At 46.8% G+C, this 18,152-nt stretch overlaps 1 protein-coding gene across 2 annotated transcripts in view; it reads left to right on the forward strand.

Annotated features, from left to right (window-relative positions):
* The window catches only part of MYOF (myoferlin), a 155,881-nt gene that overhangs the window by 123,588 nt on the left and 14,141 nt on the right, over positions 1-18,152 (forward strand). For both annotated transcript variants that reach the window (XM_082854950.1, XM_082854951.1), the window contains 10 exons: positions 1,639-1,650; positions 3,120-3,218; positions 4,636-4,761; positions 6,686-6,841; positions 7,274-7,365; positions 11,158-11,328; positions 12,054-12,202; positions 14,734-14,873; positions 16,953-17,041; positions 17,130-17,225. In XM_082854950.1, the coding sequence (XP_082711076.1) occupies positions 1,639-1,650; positions 3,120-3,218; positions 4,636-4,761; positions 6,686-6,841; positions 7,274-7,365; positions 11,158-11,328; positions 12,054-12,202; positions 14,734-14,873; positions 16,953-17,041; positions 17,130-17,225 (1,130 nt within the window). The remainder of the gene's footprint in view (positions 1-1,638; positions 1,651-3,119; positions 3,219-4,635; positions 4,762-6,685; positions 6,842-7,273; positions 7,366-11,157; positions 11,329-12,053; positions 12,203-14,733; positions 14,874-16,952; positions 17,042-17,129; positions 17,226-18,152) is intronic.

Consider the following 18,152-nt stretch of genomic DNA (forward strand, 5'->3'; position numbering starts at 1 on the left):
TTTTGGGCTCGCGGAAACTCACACCACTACCCTGTAGTGACCCTGGGAGCTCTTAACAGATGGGCTCAGCACCACCACAAGTAAAGCAGGAAATAAGCACTGGGGACAAATTGCTAAGTGCCAGCCAGATAACACAGACGTTCCTACGTGGCCATTTCAACAATTACCTTCCAATTCCAGTGCTTAAGCAGTATGTCAACAGCACTCAGCAAAATGGCTTCTCCAACGACAGTGCATGTATGTATGATAAGAAAATGCATGATGCTGCCTGGGGCTGCGGGGACCTCGGTCTAAAGACTTGAACTCTCCTTTCACATTCTTTCTAGATTTTGGAGTGAAAGACGATCTTTAAACAAATGTGATTATTTTAAGCTTCAGGGGAGAATCTTCTGGCCATTTGGATACAATGAAGCAAGTTACTGTAGCTGCTTCAGCTACTTTGCCACATGAACTAATGAGCAAGCGGACATGAATAAATTCTCCCATATTAATCCTAGATCTTAACATCAGCCATCTGTTCTGAATAACGCTTTTTAAATCATGAACTATTCATTTCTTTGAAATGATTTCCAATAGCTGAGAGTAGATGTGAATAAACAGACTCTAAAACTATGAATTCAGGAACCGTTCAGAATGTGAAAACACTTTTGGCATAAAGTCCCTCTCTCCAAAATCTCAATTCAGCTGTGATGATTTAACTTTTAATCTCGCTTTGACATGAATCTAATAGAAAGAATTGTTATATCTATCTGTCTCGCTGCCTCTCTTGGCATTTCCGTGTGCTGAACAAAAGTCGATGTGGAAAATGCCGAGGGGCACTTGCAGAAGAAGCCCCGTGGCCGCCCAGCACTCCCTGCAGGAAGTGCCTGTAGTGACGAGTCGCTGTCCCCTCACAGTGGAAATGAACTTGAAGTTAGGAGGTAGCAATTCTTCAAACTGCCCGTAAGGGTGAGCTTGGCTTATGTTCCAGCGGGTACCAAGAGAAAAGTCAAGCCCCAGCATCCTAGCTGTCCATTCTCTCATCTCCTGGTGGATTCTCCATGCAGAAACGCAAATGGGAGGATTTGGCCAGTGAGAGACTTGACATCCAGTTACGGATGGATGTGTATTTGGTGCTTTATCGTCGGCATGGGGAAAAATCAAGGAAAGATGCTTACATGATGGTGCTGCAGTCATGGTGGACATAAACACCTTGGGACGGGAGTTTTTGAAGGAATGAGGATTAGGCCAAGTTGGGGATATACTTTAGAAGCTAAATGGAATAAGAGGTTTGGGGCAGGAAGATGAGTAACTGTGTTCATCCCCACCTCCACCCCACCTTCTTTGTGATCACTATGCTGGTGGACAGATTGTCCAACTCTATTAAAACATGGGACATGGGTGGCTACCTCCAAGCCTTTTATTTTAACACTGTTTGTAACTCTTTTGCACATTTCAGAGAAGAAGCCAATAAGCTGTGTTCAATTATGAGATCATCTTGAATAAATAATCCATCAAAATGTTGATAATATAAGGCATGGATGAACAGTAACATCTCCTTTTCTCTTTCTCATTGAATCTAATGCTCATGGGGTCTCCATCTCTGTGTGACCTGTACGTGGTTTGTCCTCTTCCTGCCCATATATATGCGATGGGCAGCTAACAGAAAAGGTAACTATTATACACATTTTGCTAGACTTAAGATTCATGTATTTTCTGCCTGTAGCTGATACATAAATACATAAATAAATAAATCATTTTTTAAATCCAGGGTTGGGTTACTGATCCATAAAGGGGAAATAACTGTAGGTGTGTGTATAAACATATATATACCGTATACAAATAAGAAATAACTGTAGGTGTGTGTATAAACATATATATATACAAATATACAAATAAGAAATAGCTTTTCTTGAGTGTTCCTTCTTCCTTCCCCCCAGATGGAAGAAGAGGCTATGTTGCTGGTGACACACTCTTTTGGGCAAGCTCACTCTTCCTAGGTAGATTAAGCCACGGGTGGGTCTGATGGGATCTATTCTTGTTATAAATCTGAGTGGAATTTATAGTAGCCTTCGATAAACTACAGCCTTCTACAGTTTGAGAATGTTGCACGAGGGATTCTAAATGCTGTCCCTTCTGCCCAATCAAAGAACCACCGGATTCTGAACTCTGGCTGCACGTTACCTGGGGAACTTTTGAAAGCATCCTGTATGCCAGGTCTCACCCCAGGCTGCTTGAATTAGAATCTCCAAGAATAGGTTGGGAGCCACTGGTCTAAACAAACCATGATGCCTCCCTACTCTTGCTTCACGTTTTATAATTTTCAAAGCTCCTTCTCCTAATGATGTTATTTGATGTCCAAAACAACTCTATGAGAGACTTCCCTGGTGGTCCACTGGTAAGACTCTGTGCTCCCAGTGCAGGGGGCATGGGTTCAATCCCTGGTCGGGGATCTTGGGGAGCTAAGATCATCCCACGTGCCACACAGCGTGGTCAAAGAACAAAACAAAACAATCCTGTGAGATGGATGGGGACAGGTGGTGTTATTATCCTATTCGGTGGATGAAGAAAATGATGCTCAGAGATGTTAAACAACGTACCTGATGTGGTATGGCTTGTAACGTAAGGGTATGGCTTCTAACGTAAAGGATGGAACTTGAATTAGAACCAGTTTTACCCACTCTTAGCTTAGTGAGCTCTGTTTTGCAACGCATTGCTGGCTAAAAGGGCTAAGGAAATGAAACAGTGGAAGACGCATACTGGAGGATGAAATAGTAAACACATACTGAAGGTTTTCTTTTAATTTATCTGCATATGTAAATATCAAGTCAACAGGATAAAGGAGTAAAAACAGACAAATGACTAGATTGTATCCATAGAATGTAAGAAAGTCATCTAGTGTAGCTGTGGCCATTAAAGCCAAACACATTTCATTGGCCAAGGAACATCATTTCACCTCCAACTTCTGGGTAGAAGAATCCTGAATGCTTTGGTGCATGTAAACAAGAGTCATATAATCTCGCCTCTTTTAGGTTCAGAAGTACCTGTTTCTCTTGTCTATTACCTATGAGTTTTCTTGCAATGATTGGAAATCCAGGGCATCACTAAAGATTTTTCCATTTTCATGTGTCTTTCTTTAGGAGGAAGAAATTATTGACTGGTGGAGTAAATATTATGCTTCCACAGGGGAACATGAAAAATGTGGACAATATATTCAGAAAGGCTATCCCAAACTCCAGGTACCTGGGCCTATGGTACTGTGGGTGGGGGATTGACATGCGTTAAAACTGGCCACAGGCAGAGCTGAGTGAAAGACTGAACGGTCCAATGGTGGGTGCTGAGGCTGAGGGGCCAGGAGCACCTCTGGCCTCCTGGGGAGCCCCCTTGTGATGGATTCTGCCTCTGCCAAGATTCCCGGGGCTTGAGGACAGCTGTTGATTTATGGTTATATGACTGCCACTTTAGGGCTTGGGGACATCTGGCCGAGGGGTGGGAATGGGTTGGCACTGCACTAATTAGGCCAACAATTGTCCGGTTTGACCAAGGGAGACCTTCAAAGTCATGGTGCTCTTGCAAAAAAGCATGAAATGTCAACATGCTTTATTCTGTCCTCTAAACGAGCATCAGTTTCACTAGCTGAGAAGTTGATTCTTTTACATGCTGCAGTGTACAGTCACAACTGTGTGTCCAGGAGGAAGACAAGCTATTGGACTAGGCCAGTCTGGCTGTGGACGATCTTCCTGTTAATGGTTTGGGTCTTCCAGTTCTTTATTCATTTTTTCAGAATGTGGAAAAATCTACTTTCTTTCATGTGATTGTCATAACATCTCAGGGCAGCTTGAGAAACACCAGTTTGTAAAGAACTGCTTATTTAGAGACATAAACTAGGCTGGCAGATCAGCCCCACGGTCCATCCTCCATCCCTCCCTCTTTCCTTCCTTTTTTCCTCCTTCTCCTCTTCTAGCTTTTTATCGAGGTATAATTTACGTACAGTAAAGTAATCCATTCAGTGAGTTGTGATAATTGTATATACACCTACATAAACCACTACCAAAACAAGGCAAGGAACATTTCCATCACCCCAGAAAACTCCTCTGTACCCCTTGCCCTTCAATTTCTCACAACCTTCCAACCCTCTTAGAGACAACTGATCTGATTTCATCATCGTAGATCGGTTTTGCCTTTTTTTATACTTCAAATAAGTGGACTCATACACTACGTATTTGTGTGTGTGTGGCTTCTTTAGCCCAACACGGTAGTTTTGAGAGCCGTCATATTGTCTTGTGCATCAGTAGTTTGCCCCTTTTAATTGCTGAGTCATATTCCATTGTATGGATATACCACAACTTGTTTATCCATTCTCCCGATGATGAAGCTGCTATGGACATTCTAATACCACGTGGACATGTTTTCATGTCTCTTGGATGAATACCTAGGAATAAAACTTCTGCATCATAGAGTAGCTGGATGTTTGACTTCATAAGAAATTGCCAGACACTTTTCCAAAGTGGTCGTATCATCCTGCACTGCAGCCAGCAACGTGAGAGTTCTGGGGCTCCGTCCACATCTCGTGCCCATTTGGTTTCATCAGTCTTTTTGATTTTAGATTCCACCTATATTTTAATGAGAAATTAAGAATCTGTTGATGGTTTGCAGATATATGACTGTGAACTGGAGGATGTAATGGAATTCGAGGGCCTGACCGACTTCTCAGATACTTTCAAGCTGTATCGAGGCAAATCAGATGAGAATGAAGATCCTTCTGTGGTAGGAGAGTTTAAGGTGAGTAAAATGTGTGCGTGTCCTGTTTAAAATCCATCTTTATTTTCTTTATAGACCTAGGATAAAGGACAACCAATCTCTGGGTCAGGGACATATCCTCTGACATCTGAAGGATGCTAGAAAATGCTAACAAGGAAGAGGACAGTGGGGTTGGGGGCAGAACACTCAAAGCCATTCTCCGTTACCTTTCTCCCTGCTGATGCCAACCAGCCTTGAATCCTGTAGAGTCAGCCTCTCTAAGCTCTAGTGCGTGCGCGCGCACACACACGCACACACACACGCACACACACACACACACGTCCCCCGCCCCCTCCCAGGCTTTCAGCAGGACCAGTGCAGCACTTTCCCAATCCATTGTCCTTGCCACCCTTCTCATCCACACTCTAGTCCATCTTCCACGCAACCAAATCTGATCGTGTTTCTCGGCCGCTTAAAGACATCGCTTGAGTTTCTACCAGGTCAAGTCTCAACTCCTTCCAAGGGTTGGGCTGGCCTTTCACAAGCTTCTTGTCTCGCCTGCCACTGCATCCTCTCCAAGCCCCCAAACACACCCTGTCCTCTCACAACTTGGAGCTTTGGGACAACTTCTTCTTCATTCCCTGGATGCCCTTCCTTCCCTCTCTGTGGTCTGACAAACTCCTACTCATTCTTTTAAGCGCCAGCTCCGATGTCACATTCTTTGTGAAGTGTTCCCTGGTTGCTCCTGGCAGGGTGACTCACTCCTACCCCAGGCTCCCTGGGTCCCTGCTGCTACTAAAGTACCATTCACACTGTAAGTATCTGCTTTCACAACTGCCCCTCCCTCCAACCACAGTTGGCAAATCCATGGCAGATGTGCTGTTACTTCCTAATCCTTTCGAATAGCAGACATTGCTCATCTATCAGACCCTTTTACCCTACACGTGGTTTCAAAATCCTTCTCATTATAGCTTTCCACCAAGCCATCAAAGATAGCATGAGAGTCAAACCTGCTTAACACCCCCTGTGCCAGATTGGATTCCTAGAGTTCGTTTTTGGCCTCCAGTACCTGGCACATGGTAGGTGCTTACATCATGCTGCTTTACTGAGTGAAAGTAGCTGGAACTAAGACCCACGTGTTCCGAATCCAACTTCAGTGCTTTCTCTTGTATGTAAGCTGGTTTCAAGATAAAATATAAGGCCTCTCAGGCTGGCCTGATGGCTCACTCATTCAGAAAATGCTTACTGTGTCCCTATTTCATGCCCAGCCCGGTGTTAGGTCCTGGAGATAGAGTGATAAACAAGAAATAGTTCCCTCCCTCAGGAAGCTCCCAGTCTAGTGAAGAATATAGGCAATAAATAGACAGTGACGACGCAGAGGTCAGTGCTGCAATAGGGGTGAGTGCGGGGTTAGAAGAGAGTGTTAGGAAACCTATCCAACCCAGGGGCAATCAGGGAGGTTTTCCTGGAAGAAGTGACACTTTTCAGCTGAGACCTGAGGGATGAATGGGAGTTTGCCTGGGAGTGGATGGAAGGGGGTTTATAGGGGTGATGCAGAAAAAAAGGGAAATCACCCTTTATACTTTATTGGGTTTAAAAAATAATATTTTTATTCCTATCTTCAAACAATGTGCAGAATTTCACTTCTTATCACCTCCTTTGCCATCACACTGGTCCAGGCCACCTCCATGTCTTGCCTAGGTTTTGGCCAGGCCTCCCTACCTCTGCCCTGCCCTTTCTTCTCCCCTGTGAGCTATTATGTAATTACTTTATCATCACTCACTGTCCCCACTGGAAACATGCAAAGCACACCATAGCTATTTCTTTCACAAAAGGCAGCCCTTCATCCCCCAATCCCACAGCCCCTGTGGCTGCCCCCAGTGTCCTGGGGGAAAGGACACGGCCCCAAGCCCTCTGCCCTGATCGCCCAAGGTCCTGCGAATACATCTGTGTGTCTCTCTCCTAGGGTTCCTTCAGAATCTACCCACTGTCGGATGACCCCAGCGTGCCGGCCCCTCCCCGGCAGTTTCGGGAACTACCTGACAGTGTCCCACAGGAATGCACGGTTAGGATTTACATTGTTCGAGGCTTAGAGCTCCAGCCCCAGGACAACAATGGCCTGGTAAGAGTTTGGGCGTGGAGCCTTCTCCTATAGCAACATAATTACAGTCATCGCCACAGTAATTGTCATGTTCTTTCTTTCTGGGCTCTGTTATCTCACGAGGGGAAAGATACTCTATCAAAACGATCTGTTCAGGAGGATTGTCCCCGTGGGGATTTATCTCAGAGCTTGAAGGGGCTTTGGAGCCTCTGGTTCACCCTTCTCATTTTACAGACGTGACCTCGGAGGAGAATTGCTTTGTCACTGCTCCCCGCCACTGCCTCTCCTCCAAAGGTGCGCTGGCTGCGTGGCGCCAAGAGGAAGCATTGCCCAGACCCGGTCTGAGGCTACCCCTTCTCATCAGGATGGGAGCGGGTGTGGAGTCTGTCCCAGAAACTGCCTTGAACTGGCACCCCGTGGTGACATAACCTGCTGTCTGTGTTGTCCCCACAGTGTGACCCTTATATAAAAATAACGCTGGGCAAAAAAGTAATGGAAGATCGAGACCACTACATCCCCAACACTCTCAACCCGGTGTTCGGCAGGTAACGGGCATTTCCTAACGCTTTTCTGTGGTTCTTTTCTTCTTGGCCTCTGTGCTAAGGATGCAATGGGTGCTAGGCTCTGCTCTAGGCTCGGAAGCTGTGAACTATGTCTGTGAACTATTCAAATATCCAAGTCGGTGGGGCAGGTAATAAATACGTAAATGCACAAATACAAGAAATTTGTGGAAGTGAAAAGTACCATGAAGAAAACTAAACCAAGTCTGAGAGATTTGCTGTGAGACCGGGGCGGGGGCGGGGGGGGGGCGCGGGTAATGAGGCCCAGGAGTCCGGAGGGTTTGTGGCTTCTAGACAAGAAGGGTAGGCAGTGACTTACATGTAGTGAAAGGTGGTTCTCACTCCCCGATCCTGCTGAGCAATCTTTTCTGGGATGCTTTGACTCCACCACTTTGAGCCAGTATATGTGTTATTGACTCTGTTACCAAAACTGAGAAGGCAGCAGAAAGTGATGGGGTCAGATGTCCTGCTCCCTGTCTTCTGTTCCCGAAGATTTTATTTATTGCTGTGTTGGGTCTTCGTTGCTACGCGTGGCTTTCTCTAGTTGCGGCGAGTGGGGGCTACTCTTCGTTGTGGTGGGTGGGCTTCTCATTGCAGTGGCTTCTCATTGCGAAGCACAGGCTCTAGGCACGCAGGCTTCAGTAGTCGTGGCTCATGGGCTCTAGAGTGCAGGCTCAGTAGTTGTGGCTCGTGGGCTCTAGAGTGCAGGCTCCATAGTTGTGGTGCGTGCGCTTCAGTAGTTGTGGCACACGGGCTCAGGAGTTGTGGCTCGTGGGCTCTAGGGCGCAGGCTCAGTAGTTGTGGCTTGCGGGCTCAGTAGTTGTGGCTCGCGGGCTCTAGGGCACAGGCTCAGTAGTTGTGGCACACGGGCTTAGTTGCTCCATGGCATGTGGGATCTTCCTGGACCAAGGCTCGAACCCGTGTCCCCTGCATTGGCAGGCGGATTCTTAACCACTGTGCCACCAGGGAAGTACCCCAAAGATTCCTGAAATAGCATTACCGTCTTCATCATTGCCATTTTACATCTGTTCTGGACTGTTACACTGATCTCATCAGAACCTTCTGAAGGGTAAGGCGCCCCCAAGTGACCTCTAAGAGGACCGGCTTTTTTCAGCTATAAACTACTTCCACATTTAATAATAGCTACTGTTTGCTGAGCTCTTACTGTGGATGTGCACTATACCGAGCCCTTCATAGAAAACATCTCAAAAATCTCACAACTCTGAGGGGCTACCCTCACCTGACAACAGAAGAAACGGAGGCGCGGAGGGAGTCAGCGCCACCTCACTCCACTGCTGAGCGGCAGAGCCGGGACTCACGCCCAGGCCACCTGAATGCAGCGTCTGCAAGGCCGCCACCATCTGATTTTCACCTCAGTGTCAAACCCGGCAGCTGACAGGGCAGGCAGAAACGGCCCCGCTTTACAGGTGACAGAAACAGGGCACCAGAGCTGTGTCCACAGAGCTGGTGCACCGGGCAGCCAAGACTTAGGTAGAAATTCCTGACCAAGCCCCAGGCTCTTCCAACACCCTTGGTAATGTTTCATATTCCGGGCCAAGCCATCACCTGTAGAAAAATGTTCTTTGCACAAAACATTTGTAAAAACAGTGCTATTTTTCCCCAGAACCCTGCTGAGAAGGAGGACACTTGTTCTTTTGACGTGTGACTGTGTTTTAATTTCTGGCTTTATTATCCTGCCCATCCGCTTCTTCTCTACTCGCGTTTGTTGTTGGGTGCCCTCATGCAACCCTTCCCTCTCTTGTGTGTACATGCGTGTGCACGCGCGCACATGCACACCCTCTGTGCTGTACACCCCGGGGCCGCGTGCTAGAGCCAGGCAGTGGAAGTAATCCTCTGGCAGTGCAATATGATTGTTTTCCTTTTCTTCCCCTGATCCAGCCCTGAGGTCTAGACAGGAAAAGGCACTTAGGGCAGGAAGGAGGGCTCCATGCGAGGGACACAGGGAAGCAGGGAAAGCCAGCTTTTACGGGAGAAAGGGGGCCCTGTCTGAATCGCTCATCTCAGAGCCAAGAACAAGCTTAATTAAGTGGCAGGAAAAGTCTAGCTTGGAGCCACCCCGTAAGGAAGTGATGCCGTCAGGCTCCGCACGGCCAATCGCCATCTGGTGAACGTGCAGACATCACCCCGCCCAGCAGGGTGGAGCCGGGGAGACGCGGTTCTGCAACCCCGCCCACGGCTGCGGTCCCTGGCCTCACTCTTCTCCAGGGTGACGTTCTTCTCAGCGGAGACCCTCAGGGATTCCATGAAAGGATTTTGCGAAGGAGCAGCCTTTCCTACGTGCTCGGCCACTGTTCAGAAGATATTAATTGTGTTCTAAAGAACGACGTATTCCTTCATCAGACCAAGATGCTTGGGTTAAAAAGATAACTGCAGGACTTCTCAGAACCTTCAGTTTGCCCAGAGGAACAGAAGTGGTTCTCAAACTTATTTGAGCAAAGAATTCTTTTTCTCAAGGGACACATGTTACCTGTCCCTTGGAATCCAGTAATGGAATTTGGGGGCTCGTGTGGATATGGTGCTTCAGGTGTGGCCATGACTCCAGCACCTTCTATCCTGGGCCGCCTTCCTCCTGCAGGCCCCCACCTGGCTGCAGCAATCTGGAGAAGTCACTGAGATGTATCTAGGAGGCACCCGAGAAGCTTGTCTCCAGAGCCCCACTGACACATACCCTTCTGCTCAAGAGATTAATACTCCTGGCTCTTTGGGCAAGAACCAGTCCACACATGAGTGACAGGAGGAGAAGTGGAGGCACAGTGAGAGAGGAGAGATGCAAGAGGCCTCTCACAGTTTTCTGTCCACAAAGTTTATTGAGCACCTACTATGGGACTCAGCCCTCTGTGTGCAGATACAGAACCGAACCCCACCCATCTGGAGCTTATGCTGTACAGCTATCACCATCTCAGAACTGGCACCATATTGCTCACCTACCACAGAAATTACTGTTTGATCGTTTATCGTTCTCTCAGAAGTGTTTGCATTTTAATACAGATACTATAGAAAAGCCTTCACAAATCAGTGGCAGAGCCAGAGAGCCTGGGAGGAGGGAGGGAGCCTTCTTGGCAGCCTTCTACTTCCCCCCTCCAGACCCTCATGCCCCTGTGGGGTGAGTCCAGGGTGTTCCATGGGGTGGTGGTCTCTGTTGAGGCAGAGAAGGTAACATAGTAGGGGCACAGATATGGGGGCTATAAATCAGGGTGCTTGTGCCTTACTCATCTCCCAGCTGGGTAGAGATGACTGGGTGCCCAGATAATAGGCATATATGCTAATAATATTATAATTATTAATAATTATTATATAACTTATAATAATTTATTGTTATTACTATTATAGCTATTGGGTTTTGAGTAATGCACTCATACCAAATGCTTTCTAAACATTTCTTCCCTTGACCCTTGTAACAACATGGGATGGTAGGGAATATTATCATCATTTTACAGATGAGAAAACTGAGCACAGAGAGGTTAAGTAGCTGGCCTAGGGTCCCGCAGCTAGTAAGCAGCAAAGCTGGGGTTCTCGTTAGGCATTTAAAGCCCCGGATCTTCTCCTGAGCAAGTGTACAATCTGCTGCTCTCATTACTAACGGGCACTACTTAATCAAGCATCCCTGCCCACCGCCATCCACCTGGTTATCCCGGCCACCATGTCGTCCTCCTGCAGCCCCGGCCCCAGCCCGGGGAGTCTTTGTGCAGAACCCTGGTTTGTGTGAGACGCCCGGGTGGGATCATGGAGATTCTAACCTTGCATTTGTTTATTCAGAATGTATGAACTGAGCTGCTACTTACCTCAAGAAAAAGACCTGAAAATTTCTGTCTATGATTACGACACCTTTACCCGTGATGAAAAAGTAGGAGAAACGATTATTGACCTGGAAAACCGATTCCTTTCCCGGTTTGGGTCCCACTGCGGCATTCCTGAGCAGTACTGTGTGTAAGTGTTTGTTGACAGTTTGCTCCATCTAACGTTAATACCTGGGGAAGCTCTGGCGCTCCACCTCAGGGCCTGTCTTAACTGAGCCCCTGCTCGTTTGAGTCAGGTAGATACTGTTGTTGATAATAGAATCATCTTAGAGAGAATCAGGACCATAGCATTGCCCATTCACATTGGCGTCTGTGTACAACGCTGGCCCCTGGAGCAGTGCAGTGCTCTGTGGGGATGGTACAGGTAGCAGCCCCTGGAGAACCAGTCTCCACTCTCCCATTCTTTGAGCCCCTTCCCTCCTTGATGCCCAGGACCAAGAGCTGGCAGTGTTTGATGGCAGGAATTCCCTGCCCCTCCCTCCAAACTGATCAATTCTGTGATGTCCCTCTTTCCCTGAGTGCTAAACAGTGCCTTTCTGTAGTATTGAATGAGATACAGCTTGTGATTTCTAATTTGTAAGTTTCCCGATTGTGATTACAGGGATCTCAGTCAAACTCATTTTTTACAGAGGAGGAAACTGAGGGGCGGGGGGGGAGTACCAATTGGCTGAGGCCAAAATGATTGTGGATTTTAGGTCTCTAAATCCTAAATAGATTTCTGGCCAAAAGCCAACGTGTAGAGCACATTCCCTGCTCCCCCGTTAACATGAGAGCACCTAGAAGTATGTGTGTGTATGAATCCAAGAAGAACTTGTGTGCCCTGCGGTAACTCCGGGTGTGGGATATTATTCACAGTTCTGGAGTCAACACCTGGCGAGATCAACTGAAACCAACACAGTTGCTTCAAAATGTAGCCAGATTCAAAGGCTTCCCGCCACCTGTCCTTTCTGAAGACGGAAGTAGAATCAGATATGGAGGACAAGACTACAGCCTAGATGAATTTGGTAAGCACATTGCCATGGATGGCAAGCTGGTTACAAGTTTGCGTTGGGGAGGGGGGTGGACAGAGCAGTACCCTAATACCATAGGGAATTCCGTACACATGACTGTCTAACAAAAGCCCCATTATAGTAGAGTTTTGCTGTCATGTCAGGTGTCAAAGTGGACACGTTTTCTTGTCTGTCTTACGTTTCACTTGACCTTTTCAGGTCATAGCCATTTGAGCTTTGAACACAAAGTTCTAATAATTAACTTATTTCCATGTAATGCATAATTAGCTCAAAAGTGCTCAGATGGTAGTGGAAGAATTTCTCCTCCAATTTTATTCCATCATTCTCCCAGTCCTTCTCTGAGAAGGCTCAGGGATGCTGGGGGCTGGTTTGAAGACTCTGCCGAGTTCACATCTGGCTCACATCCGAGCTTGGGGTCTTGCTCTTTCCTCAGTGGTAATTTATAATGCAATCTGTCCTGACACATAAACAGCTAACTGCATCATGACAGAGACTGAAATAAGCTTAACAGAGCATAAGAGCTGTGGCATGATTCAGTGTTTCGTAGGAAGGAGGGCTTCCTGGAGGGGCTGGCAGTGGGCTGTGGCTTTGAGGGCACATGGGAGAGCCAGAGAAAGCTGAGCTGAGGGCACACGGGAGTGAAAGTGCTTCCTGATCATCAGCTGTTTTTTCTTGACATTGTAAGAAACTATATTTGCCTGGCTCTCTTAAGAGGACTTGGTCGATATCAGGGATGATAAGATGTTTAACAAATGTTGATGGTGCTGTTAACAGGAGAACTTGCAAAAGGGACTGGGAATAAACTGGCAAGCAGCATGGCCCCGTGGAGAAGATTACCCCCCACAATTCAACAGTACCCCCAGAAAGCTGTATCAGTCAGGATTGTTCCAGTTACTTTTGTCACATAACAAATCACCCCAAAAGTTAGCCGCTGAAAACAACCATATTGTTTTATTTTTTTTTAATTTTTATTGGAGTATAGTTGATTTACAGTGTTGTGTTAGTTTCTGCTGTACAGCAAAGTGAATCAGTGATACATATATCTACTCTTTTTTAGATTCTTTTCCCATATGACAACCATTTTGTTTTGCTTATAGTTTTGCGGGTTAGCTGTTCAGGAAGGGCTCACCTGGGCAGTTCTCACTTGAGTTGCTCACGCAGTCGACTGCTGTCAGATGTTGGCCAGGGCTGCAGCCATCCGAAGGCTCTGCTGAGCTGGATGTCCAGGGTGGCTCACGCACATGGCTGGCATCTGCTGCTGGCTCTTGGATGGGGGCTTACGTGGAACTGATGACCAGAGCACCTACCCAGGCCTTTCCCGTAGGGTGATCTCTGGGCACCCAGACTCCCTACACGGCTGGCAGCTTCCGCCAGAGCGAGCACCCCAAGAAGACCAGCCTGGCCTTTCATGGTTAGCCTCGGAAGTCACACAGCATCCTTTCTTTAGTGGTCAAATATGTCTGCAGATTCAAAGGGAGGGGACACAGACCCCACCTCCCCATGGGAGGAGTGACAGAGAATTTGGGGACTATGTTTTTTAAATGCCACAGTGATGCTACCTAGCTACTGTAATAGTTAAACTTACAAATTTCAGTGGCTTAACACAATAGAAGTTTATTTCTCATAAATTCACAACAGGTACGCCTACAGGTGGGTGGCCCTCTTCCAAACAGTGCTTCATGGACTAGGCTCTTCCATCTTATAGCTCTGCCCTTCTTCAGCTCAGGTGTCTAAGGTCACTGTTTTCTTCTGCGTCCAGAAGAGAAAGTACACACAGAGGATCCTACCTGAGAGGGTTTTATGGGCTAGGTCTTGAAGTGACACACATGTCACTTCCACCTACGTTATATTCTAGCCCACCTTGTTTGCACGGCCACACCTAACTGTAAGGGAGTCTGGGAGACGGAGTGAGCCCCTGACACCAACGTAAATAGGGGCTGCTCTCACTTACACATTCTGGAGCGTTCTGGTCTCTTCACTATTGGCAGCCCACAAGTCAGAAATGAGCCTGGTTGGGGCAGGGCTCTTGGTCAGGAGCTTTTTTTAAAAAAATTAATTAATTAATTAATTTTTGGCCCTGTTGGGTCTTCGATGCTGTGTGCAGGCTTTCTCTAGTTGTTGCGAGCAGGGACTGCTCTTCCTTGTGGTGCGCAGGCTTCATTGTGGTGGCTTCTCTTGTTGCGGAGCACGGGCTTTACGCGCCCAGGCTTCAGTAGTTGTGGCACGTGGGCTCAGTTAGTTGTGGCGCATGGGCTTAGTTGCTCCACGGCACGTGGGATCTTCCCGGACCGGGGCTTGAACCCATGTCCCCTGCATTGGCAGGCGGATTCTTAACCACTGCGCCACCAGGGAAGCCCAGTCAGGAGCTATTTCTATCAACAACTCTTTCACAAGCTGGTTTGCACACTGGCACTGCCTGACCATTTGTGCAGAGTCTGGGGTGAAGTACTGCAGATCCCTCAAGGCGATCTGGCTGAACTGTTCCCAGATGCCCATCCCTGCTTCACTGTCCTTCTTTATTGCAGAAGCCAACAAAACCCTGCACCAACACCTCGGGGCCCCTGAGGAGCGCCTTGCCCTTCACATCCTTAGGACTCAGGGGCTGGTCCCTGAACACGTGGAAACAAGGACTTTGCATAGCACCTTTCAGCCTAACATCTCCCAGGTAAAGGGCTCTCTGAACCCCTCATCCACACTCCAAAGGCACTGGTGATAGCTGACACAGACTCGCCTCTTTTATCTTTTTTGGATACTTTTAGATATACACGAAATAGAAATGAAACTCAGGTTAGCTTCATCCCCAAGGGGAATTTATTGTAAGAATTTTCAGGTAACTCACTAAATCCAGACAGGAGAGTGACACTGACTCAGAACAACCTTGGACCAGAATTTCTCCCTGTCTCTTGTCTGTTTCTCTCAGAGTCTACTCTGCACTTCTCCTTCCTGTGATCACCTTCCCACGTGTCAGAATATTGTGGACGGTTTCTGAGTTTATGTTATAATGTAGCCCCATCTACTTCCACACGTGGAAAGGATTGGTTGCCCCAACTTGGCCCATTTGTCCACCACTGGACCACTCAGCTCTAGCCAGGAGGACAGGGATACAGTACACAGGATGGCTCATCACAGGGACCATGTTGATAGTGATGGGGGAAGGTCAGTTCCCAGAAGCTGGGGAGCAGTTCCCAGAGAAGCAAGGAGAGACATGGAAAATGACAAAATAGTCCATGTAGAAGAAGCTTGTCAGAATGAAGATTTCCAGGCCACGCCTGCAGAGATTCAGATTCAATAAGTCTGGGGTGGGGCAGGGAATCTGAATTTGTAACAAGTATCTGGAGAGGTTCTGATGCAGATGGTTAGGAAGTCGTGCTTTAAGAAAGATTTATCTAATGGATGCAAATATCGTTGACACTGATAGCCGAACCGTGGTCTCTTAAAAAGTGACCACAAGGAGCCTGGGCTTACTAGCTGATTTTGTCACTCACTCTTATTTTGTTCCATATTTTGATTTCTTCCTTCTCTAATTATTCTTCTTTCCCCACAAAGAGCCCATTTCTCCTCTCTCCACTCCTACTCCTCAATTGACTAAAGTCTTAAGACATTACAAAGCGAGGAAGATTGCTCCCTGGGCTACCAATACTTCCATCACCTCTGCCTACTGCATTGGACAGACTCCGGGTAGGTCTTAGGAGACACCTGGATGCCTAATTTCTGCAGTGTGCTTGATGTATAATAGACCCTTGAGCCCTGGAGATTAGTGGGAAGAGAGTCAGGATCACAGTAAAATATATCCCTTTTCAAGAGCTTCAGCTAATTCATTTTGATCACAGTGCATTAGGAAACCGGCCTAGTGGTTTCCTTGGCAACCTTCTTAAAGACCAGTCTGTTTTAGTCATGAACGCAGAGTCTACAGAACATCCAGAAACAGTTTGGGGGATTTAAATTGGTTTGTATCGTTGATACAGTGTGTTAGTGGCATTCCTAGCCTGTCTGGAAGAATACTCCAGTCAGATACATGGGCCTGGTCTGTAGCCGTCAAAGACTTGAGTGGGGCCTCACCAGGATGGCGCCACAGGTGTCAGTCCAGGCTCTCACTCTCCCCCTTCCTGCAAGCTCCCTCTCAGGCGGTAGACACTAGCAAGCCAACGCAGGGGGTCCTCAGTTTGGGGGGAACAGTCATGTTCTTGTCATTGTTTGAGTCTCTCCTTCGAAAGTGCCATGCTGTAAGTTTTTCTTTTACAAAATTAAATACAGTTTTAAATTATTTTTATTTTCTCTCTCAAGGTAAGTGGAGAAACCCTTGGGTGTCACAAAACTGGGACTGATATCAAGTAGGCAATGTGAAGATGGATAGAGTGACAGCGGGAAATCTGTTCTGAGTGTGAAGGGCCCAACTTTTAATCATTGTAAGAGGGGGTGTGTGTGTGTTTGTGTGTTGGGGGTTGTGTTAGCATTGGGAAGCCCCTCATTTTATTAACCAGGGAAGACTCAGACTGATACAGGTAGGTACATGCAGCCATCAGAGACTCCTGGGAGAGAGTGGGGGGCGGATGGCCTAAGTGACACTGAAGGTATAAGATTCATCTTGGCTTGTTCTTTCACTCCATTTTTGTTTGCCTTCCATATGGACTAATAAATGAGGAGGCCTGAAGAACTAGTTTCACCTAAGACGTATGAAAGAAAATTGTAGTCTCCACCACCCATAATATAACTTCATTTCTCTTTTCATTTTTGAATGGCTTAGGGAAAACTTCAGATGTGGGTGGATGTTTTCCCCAGGAGTTTGGGGCCACCAGGCCCTCCTTTCAATATCACACCCCGGAAAGCCAAGAAGTAAGTAACCTTGAGACCCTGCTTATCTTACTGGGGTCTTGGTTCAGGACCAGAAAAAAAAAGCACCTTCAAAATGTGCTCCTTTCAGATACTACCTGCGTGTGATCATCTGGAACACCAAGGACGTTATCCTGGATGAGAAAAGCATCACAGGAGAGGAAATGAGCGACATCTACGTTAAAGGGTAAGAAAGACTGGCATGGAAGAGCATGCCAAACTCGGTGAACAAAGCAGACTCTCTCCTTCATGAGTGTTCAGTATCGAAAGTGTCCACTAGAGGATCCTTGATTATTTGAAGCTATTATATTTCATTAATGCAATCTGCTTCGAAAGCTCTAGGGAGACAAAGGGAGAGAGAACAGAAAGAAAAGAGAAACCTGTGTGCATGTTGTTTATGAACAGAGGCATCTGATGCCTATAAGAACTGATAAGTGTTTCTTTTCTAAGAAAGTGGGTTTTGTTCAGTTTATTAAGCAGATTTGTTATGAGACTTTTTAGTCATGCAGTTCATTTTTACTCATTTTTAATCCCTTGAGTAACTAGCCTTAGAAACAGAAGTAGAGCTTCCGAAGTTTCTTTTTTAATATATCTTATTACCAGAAGTGAATGTCCATGGAAAAGAGGAAACATTAGCATAATTTTTTTTAACCACAAAACCTTATTATGCTTTATTTCTTATATAAACCCTTGATCAAAACCAAGAGCATAATATTGAAACAGAACTTGGTAAAGATATGCTTTGGCACCAAAACGTTAAATTATTATGAAATCCTGAAAAAGTATTTGTTTCCTATCTTGATCAGTCTGCAGATAAAATTATACTTGTCATTTACTGCTTTTTTTTTTCTAAAAAGAGAATGCACTTTCCAAAAATTGAGCCAGTAAATTAGCTGTGCTTCTCTATCTCTGACGCTTTTTTTATTTTGCGGTACGCGGGCCTCTCACTGCTGTGGCCTCTCCCGTTGTGGAGCACAGGCTCCGGACGCGCAGGCTCAGCCGCCATGGCTCACGGGCCCAGCCGCTCCACGGCATGTGGGATCTTCCCGGACCGGGGCACGAACCAGTGTCCCCTGCATCGGCAGGCGGACTCTCAACCACTGCGCCATCAGGG

Source organism: Leucopleurus acutus (genome assembly GCF_964270905.1).
Source record: "Leucopleurus acutus genome assembly, chromosome: 14".
Lineage (NCBI taxonomy): Eukaryota > Metazoa > Chordata > Mammalia > Artiodactyla > Delphinidae > Leucopleurus > Leucopleurus acutus.